A 7,929-nucleotide genomic window follows, 5' to 3' on the forward strand; every position below is an offset into this window, starting at 1 on the left:
ATAAAAGTCAGTCAATAAAAGATTTTTGAATTATTTAAAAATTAAATATCACGAGAAATAAACTATAAAAGATGTAAATTGATTCCTGTATTTGAGTGGTACAAACATCTAAATTTTAAAACTGATCATTCTTCAAATTTATAAATATAAATTTTTAAATTGATTAATTAACTTTTCTTTGGAAATATGTAAATCAAGACATAATAATAATTTTTTTAAATGATTTAATAAAGGTTAAAAGATTTTTTTTTAATTTTAAAATTGATTAGTTAATTTTCCTTTTCAAATTTCAAAATTTAAATTTATAAATGAATTATTTAGCTTTCCTTTTGAAATGTGTAAATCAAGACATAATCACTTTATTTGGTTTTCATTTCCAGTATTCACTTCTTAGAAAATTCTACTTTTTCGTTTTTCGTATTTTTTTTGTTTTCACTAAAATTTTTAAATATTTTAAGCAATTTTTTTAAAAAATTTTTTTGGACACATCTAGCATAAATATACTTAAAAAGTATAATATTTGTGAAAAAAATCTTTAAAAAATTCACTAAATACCAAAAAAATAAAAATAAAAATTCAATACATTTTTCATATTTTTGTGTATTTATTAATTTTTTAAAATATTTTTTCATAAATATTTTATTATTTAGATACATTTAAGTAAGTTGCATCTAAAAAAGTAAAAAAATTGCTTAAAATTTTAAAAATATTCACTAAAAAAAATATGAAAAACAAAAAACTCAATTTCTAGAAAACTGAATTCATAAAATTAAAACTAAACACACGAATAAGATTTTTTTAAATGATTCAATAAAAGCTAAAAGATTTTTTTTAAAAAAAAATTTAAAACTGATTAGTTAACTTTCATTTTCAAATTTCTAAATTTAAATTTATGAATGGATTAATTAATTTTCCTTTTGAAATGTGTAAATTAAGGTATAATAAGATATTTTAAAAAATGATTTAATAAAAGTTAGAAGATTTTTTTAAAAATTTTAAAACTGATTAGTTAACTTTCATTTTCAAAATTTTTAAGTTTAAATTTATAGCTGGATTAATTAATTTTCTTTTAAAATGTGTAAATTAAGACACAATAAAAAAAATTAATCATTCAAATAAAATTAGCCAATAAAAGATTTTTTGATTATTTAAAAAATAAGAATTCTAGAAAAATAGTATGAGAATTTTGAATTTCGCAATACTCTTCTCATTATAATTTTTTCTTGATATATAGTATAGATTTTGACCAATTTAGAAAGAGCACTGTTTGAATTTTTTTTACTAGTATTTTATTTAATTTTTCTCTTTTTTATTGGTTTTGACTTTTAACTATGTCAAAATCCAGCCTAGAAGTCCATAAAAATTTAAAATTTTTTTAAGATGCAAAAGTATGTTAAAACCTAAAAATCAAATCCAAGTGTCTATTCGTGTATAATAAAAACTTAAAAGGTTTGCATTGGACATTTTGTTAAAGAAAGACAAATAATTTAAGCATTTATAATTTTATATGATTCAAAAAAATCTTAAAATTCACCGACGTTGGATTAGAAAGAAAAGAAAGAAAACATGTGGGCTTGTGTTTTTTTATTCATAAAATGCACGCAAACACATGAATGTATGTATATCAATCTATCCATAGGTAATATACACTCCTTAAAAAAAACACGTGTATCATACATATTTTTAATTGATTAATGTTATACGTTTGAATTAGTACATTAATTAGTATATTAATTGATAATATAATATAACTTAAGATATTTTTCATATTCGTAATTTGTATAATAAGTGAGATCAATAATAATGTCATAACTAGTATTGATACACTAGTTACTACACTAATTAAAATATTATTTTAATTATAATTTATAAATTCTTTAATTATATTTCATATTCTGTTTAATTATGATACGTTTTACTTTTTTTTAATTATCATTCAAAAAATTAAAATTATGCCATTTTTTTAATTTTTTAATTTTTTAAAGTTATAAGGTGGATAGCATAGTGTTTCCCTGTATCTATATATATACCAAGGACACTCTTGATTTCAATGGCTTTATTCATCAATTCAAGAGATACCCAGATGTATTAACAAGTGTGATAATGTGTAACTCTTGATTGTCTTCAATGGTTTGAGATTGAATTGAAAGCAACAAGAAATCTTTTGAAATGGAAGGCAATTCACTAAGGAAATTCAAGAGAGTCTGTGTCTTCTGTGGAAGCAACTCTGGCAATAGACAAGTCTTCAGTGATGCTGCTTCTGAATTGGGGAATGAACTGGTTGGTTTTGATTTGCTGCTCACATTCTCTCTGATTGAATCTTTTTTTGTTGATTCACAATATTGCTTTTCTTGCTTTTCCTGTTTTGGTTTTTGGTTCTCAAAACATGAAAGTTTGTTGAATTTGTGAAATGGGTGTGTGATATATTGGACTGGGATATACTCATTTCTATGCTTCTATGTTTACTTTGTGGAGTTATGAAGTAGATGTTTATTGTATTGAACTGGTTTCCTGTTGGTAGGTATATAGAAACGGGTCACAGGATCGACACAGAATACATGAAAGAATGGATAAGATTTGACAGAGTTTGTTATTGAGGTCTACTTTTGAAAAATCTTATTCGTCCGTATACATTATGTGTCCGGTTCGGTGATTCATTTCCGAGTTCATAAACATTCGACTTTTTTTTTCCTTCTTCCAAATTTGGTATCAAAACATGAACATTATGAGGATTCTGCATTATCTTGAGGGGTTGTGAATTGGGTGTTTAATATTGTGAAACCATTTTTGGCTATGCTTATTTCAGTCAATTTGTGGGTTTTTGTTAATTTCATTTTATGACTTGTGATTTAAGGTCAAGCGGAAGATGGATTTGGTATATGGTGGAGGAAGTGTCGGGTTGATGGGTTTGATTTCCCAGAGAGTGCTTGCTGGAGGTTGCCATGTTCTTGGGTAACTTAGAGACAATTTAAATTTAGTATATTTCATTGACAAACCCGTTCATCGATTTAAACTAGGTTTCCTTGGTCATGATGTAGCATTTTACTCAATTCTTGAATGCTCACCGTGTGCAGGGTCATTCCGAAAGCTCTTATGCCTCTTGAGGTATCCATGATTTTAATCTGTGTAACTATCATCACAATGCCAATTATGTCTAAAGTTACAATGCAATTTCCTCATAAATTAGGTGTTCTTACAATCACAATATCTTTACATAGGCCACTCTCATTTGAATTTAATTTGATTCTTGGTGTCACTCTTAACTGGCTTTGGTTTTGTTATTTTCCCATTTGTGTATATGAAAGTTATCTTGGGTTGAACAACAGTGAATCATGATATATCTATATGATGGAAGCACCTAAATTGTCTATGTCGTTGGAAAATTTGAATTCATTGACACTGGTAAATTGACAGATATCAGGTGAAACTGTTGGAGAAGTTAGAATTGTTTCAGACATGCATGAGCGTAAAGCTGAAATGGCTAGAGAGTCCGATGCTTTTATAGCTCTTCCCGGTAATTATCCACAAAACAATTATGTTCTTTAAAGGAGGAAGTATAGTTGCATTCATTTTGTGCAGTGGTATTCGTGAATTTTGAATTGTCTTAGGTGGATATGGAACCATGGAGGAGCTGTTGGAGATGATAACATGGTCACAACTCGGAATTCATAAAAAACCGGTGACTTATCAATTTACATTCTGGAAGATATCTGATTGATGAATTTTTAGTTAAAATTGTAACTGTGTAATTCCCTATACAGGTTGGTCTGCTAAATGTTGATGGGTACTATAACTCCTTGCTTGCATTATTTGATAATGGTGTTGAAGAAGGTTTCATCAAGCCAAGTGCTCGCCACATCGTCCTCTCCGCTCCAACTGCCAAAGATCTTTTAGTAAAGATGGAGGTATTGACCCAACTTAATTATATTAATTTTTTTGTATTTATAATTTTTCCCTTTTTGGCTTTGGTTGTTTAGAGAAGTTTTCAATCATGTTTGGCTGTAAATACCATTAGCTACTCTAGTGCATGGGCCTTTCTCTCCTATGGATTATACAAAGGATGCAACTTCACCTGCTTTTTCTAGCAAGAATTTCAAAGAAAAATGTCTGTTTGTTCTGTCCCGTGAATTAGGCTAGGCTAGGTTATTCAATAACATTGTTGAGTTAAAAAGCGTTATTATCAAAAAGCTCACGGGTTGGGATATTGGAAACTTCTATGACCATTATGTGGCTGCCTTATTCTATGCTCCTTTTCTTCATATCTCTTTCTTTTTATTGGTGCATTCTTTCCGGAGTTTTAAATATCAGCCAATACATAGGTATTGGAATTTTGGACTTGATACCAATATTCACTAATATATTGGCTGACACTGTTTGATATCTGGCATGGGTAAATTCCCATTTGCCAGGTCATAAAGTGTTTTTTTTTTTTAACTGCTGGAAAATTGACTTTGCAAAACAAAGTCAATCCATTTATAAAACTAGGCTCTAAATCTGTCATTTGACTTTGCAGCAATACACTCCTTCCCATGACCATGTTGCCCCTCACGAAAGCTGGCAGATGGAGCAACTGGGTAATTACCCAAATGAACAGAATCCGAAATGAATAATATTGTTTGGTGGTAGGTCTATCTCTCAATGGATTCCTGGTTTGATTAATGATAGTTTTGAGTTGTTTCTGAGAATTTTGTTCGAGTGGGGCCGGCCACATATTGTGAGTTACAATGTACTCTTGTCATTCTTTGTGATTTGAATTCTAAAATAGAATCTGCCTTGCTGTTTTACAACAAAACATTGGATTATGGTGGAAATGGTCAATCAACATACTATTCCCTGGTCATGTCTTGCTGTTACCACTTGCAAAAGCACAAAGTTGAATTGAAATGGAAATAGATAGCTGATAGTTTTGAGGATTGAATATTCTTCGATTTAGGACCACACAGTGGAGTATCTTAATTACTACTTTTAGTTGATGTGACTATTGGAAGTGAGAAAGGTTGAATCTAGGATAAATTAAGCGTGTTGCTGTGAAATTATTGGATCACACTTACATAACTCTTTTTTCTTCTGGGTTCAAAGGATCACAAACAACTCAAGTGACTTCATTGGGAGAACCTGTGCAAGGTCACATGCAAGCCTAATTAATTTTTCTTCTTAGGCCCATTGCACATTGTTACAATTAATGTTACCAACAGGGTTTAAATTATTTTCCAATTCCTGAACTTCTAGAGATTTAGCTGCATCTCGGGAGAATTGAACATGGATCATCTTGCCGATCTCTCCTTGTTTTGTCTCTTTTACCAAAACTCTGGTGTAATTTCCCTGCATCTTTTCCGTCCGTGATTGGAAGGATGGGGTCAGTGTCACAAGCGAAGGTAATTTAATGAAATTCGGACCTCATTGCCAACAATGAAGTGGTTCAAAGACATGATTGGACGTCAAGGCAACTTGGCCAATTTGGAGGTTGAACTTTGATGAGAGATTATACATAGAACCTACATCCTTGGTTCTTGAATATTGCATCCCCACTTTTCCTCCCTTCATAATAGTGTATGCAAAAGCGTCAAGGTGGTGAGGCATAAACTTCTTGAATTATGAATTCTCATATTTAGTGAATAAATAAAATATTTTAACATAGTAAAAACATATTAAAAATTAAATATATAGGTGTAAACATGTTTCTCCTCAAGGCATCAAACATTTCATTGCAGAGTTGAAAACGTGCCCTTATCAAAGGTGAAAACGTCATTCTTAGTTTCAATTATCGAGCTTCCCAGTTGAGTCTTGGTGTTGTATTTTTTCTCAGTTGATCTTACTTGATTTTACCCCATGGAAAATAGTTATGAAAGAGCGTCTAAGACTAAGTTTAACATTAACCCAAAACAAGCTTTCTATATGCATACCCGTATGTTTATGCACAAAAGATGTACAAGGCACACCAAAAATGCTCGCCTCAGACTGTGATGTGCAAGCATTTCAAGAGTATCGTCTAAAAAATCAAAGCCTTGATGCGTTTTTCATTGGCCTTGCCTCAAGGCGAACCTCAATAAAGCCTTTTAAAACTTTGATTCAACTGTATGCAGTTTCAGCTACTAGATTTCAACTATCACTCTATTTTTTCTTCTGTACTTTCAGGGTCCAACTCAAGAAAGAACATCTTTTACTATGGAATTGGAGTTTGAACACTTGTATTCAATATAATCCTGCTAATATGGTTTGGTTTGATAGGTTTTAACTTTTTAACTCATTCACTGTTGGATCAGTCTAGGAAATTTGTAAATGTTCCTTGTTCAGAAAATTAACATGTCTCCTGAAGGTTAAAAGAGTAGGTAATGATTTATGATTCATTATTAGTTGGGTGAATTGAAATGTCGAGTTGTTCTACCATTCCCAGCAACTTGGGGGTACAATAATGCAGCTAGCCCTATTTTCAAATTCAATCATATGTAGGTCATACTTAGTTATCATCCTTGGCATCTAGTTGATGTAGCTTAAGCGGGCGTTATGCAATGCAGCTCCTTGAAAATCATGTCATTGTCCTGTTAGCGCTCCCACCAGAGACAAAAGTACTCGGAGTGAGAGAGGCTTACAAATTAGTGAATAGCTTAGTCTCATTCTTAGATAAGGGCAAGAGCAGCCTATCATGTCCTTATCAACTTCAATCAATTCCCCAAATTAGTCTTTTCTTTTAAGTTTAATATAATTTTGCGTGCAATTCATGAAAAAAGATCCAAATTTCTTGGAGAATTAAGAACAATTGATGTTGTTGTGCAATTTGTATATTTTGCAACGTACCATTGTGTTGAATGTCCCACAGTTGATCTGTTCTTTTGTAGAACTTCTAGCATGAACATTTATACCATTTTTTCCCCCTAACATCATTTCACTTGCTTTTGGGAAAAGTTATGAAAGATCCTAACTCAGTCTTTCTCTGTCTATGTAGTTCATTTATACTTGGTAGTTCCTCACAATGTTGCTTGGTTAATTAGATCCTGTGGGAGTCCGGTTTCTCCGTCATGGTTTTTCAGCAATGATCTTGTTGTGGTTTTTATCACCGCAAGACACATAAGAAAATTACATAATCCAACGGTTTTGAGTTAAAACTAAAGTGAAATGACATTAAAACCGTATTACCTTAAAACAACATAATTTTACTTTAAATATATGTCATTGAATTATCACAAAAAAAACATTACAAATTATTGTAGAGAATCTAAATCCATCTTGCAGGCACAAATAGCAATATAATATCACTGGAAACTCATTTGTCCCAACACTGTCTCAAATCATGGGAAGCCCAACTCATGTCACTTTTGCATTATTTACTTGATCTAGCTATCCTAGATGTACTTGACCTTATTTGTAGGTGCCAACTGCAACTCACATGGGATTCTCTGAGGATCACCCTACCTGGAGGGACCAAAGTTCCTAGGCCAGCTTCTCCCACCTGCCTGGTCTAAGTTCAATAATTCTATGTACACAAAATCAATCACAGAATCAACCACAAAAAATATAACTGGAGTAATGTGAGTGGAACTGTTTCGGTCTCTTTAGCATTGGGCTCTACTGTATGATATGTATTACTAGAATTATGTGCTTTAGTATCTGATGTGCACAACTAAAATTGTTTTATGTGATTGGTTCTATGTTATAGAATTATTGATCTAAGTTAAGTATGCAACACCTCTTTGTACCTTGACATGGGCTGTCTTGATTGGCTATATGAAATTTTTGTGATGATTCCACTGAGATTGCCAGGATGGTATGTTGGGGATTGTTTTAGGGGAGTTTTTAAGTGCAAGATTGATGTGATGTGAATTGTGGTGGACCTTAAGGGTCTAGTAGTTTCATGAACAAATTGAGTACAGGTGGAGGAGATGGCTGTTGTTGACCCTTTCACGGGGGTTCATTTTCTCAAAACACTCAAAA

General features: G+C 31.5%; 1 protein-coding gene across 2 annotated transcripts; it reads left to right on the forward strand.

The window, feature by feature from the left end:
* Positions 1-1,750: 1,750 nt before the first annotated feature.
* Positions 1,751-7,749, forward strand: LOC114309651 (cytokinin riboside 5'-monophosphate phosphoribohydrolase LOG8). 2 transcript variants are annotated; one of them, XM_028255442.2, is made up of 8 exons: positions 1,751-2,280; positions 2,855-2,952; positions 3,075-3,105; positions 3,415-3,514; positions 3,609-3,679; positions 3,762-3,905; positions 4,514-4,622; positions 7,367-7,749. In XM_028255442.2, exons 1-7 carry the CDS (start codon positions 2,170-2,172, stop codon positions 4,604-4,606), a joined length of 648 nt encoding a protein of 215 aa, XP_028111243.2. In that variant the 5' UTR covers positions 1,751-2,169; the 3' UTR covers positions 4,607-4,622; positions 7,367-7,749. The 2 variants fall into 2 exon arrangements, with proteins under 2 accessions (XP_028111243.2, XP_082759925.1); XM_082903799.1 differs by lacking the exons at positions 2,855-2,952; positions 3,075-3,105 and having other exon boundaries at positions 2,015-2,280.
* Positions 7,750-7,929: the final 180 nt, after the last annotated feature.

The sequence above is a fragment of the Camellia sinensis genome, chromosome 13, assembly GCF_055761805.1.
Source record: "Camellia sinensis isolate YWXY chromosome 13, ASM5576180v1, whole genome shotgun sequence".
NCBI classification, from domain to species: Eukaryota; Viridiplantae; Streptophyta; class Magnoliopsida; order Ericales; family Theaceae; genus Camellia; species Camellia sinensis.

What these genes read in the sequence shown, in the direction of transcription:
- LOC114309651 (XM_028255442.2), top strand. Translation starts at nt 2,170, where the DNA reads ATGGAAGGCAATTCACTAAGGAAATTCAAGAGAGTCTGTGTCTTCTGT. An exon ending in GGAGGTTGCCATGTTCTTGG is followed by an intron (nt 2,953 to 3,074) that starts GTAACTTAGAGA and finishes CACCGTGTGCAG; the next exon opens with GGTCATTCCGAAAGCTCTTA. An exon ending in TGCTTTTATAGCTCTTCCCG is followed by an intron (nt 3,515 to 3,608) that starts GTAATTATCCAC and finishes GAATTGTCTTAG; the next exon opens with GTGGATATGGAACCATGGAG.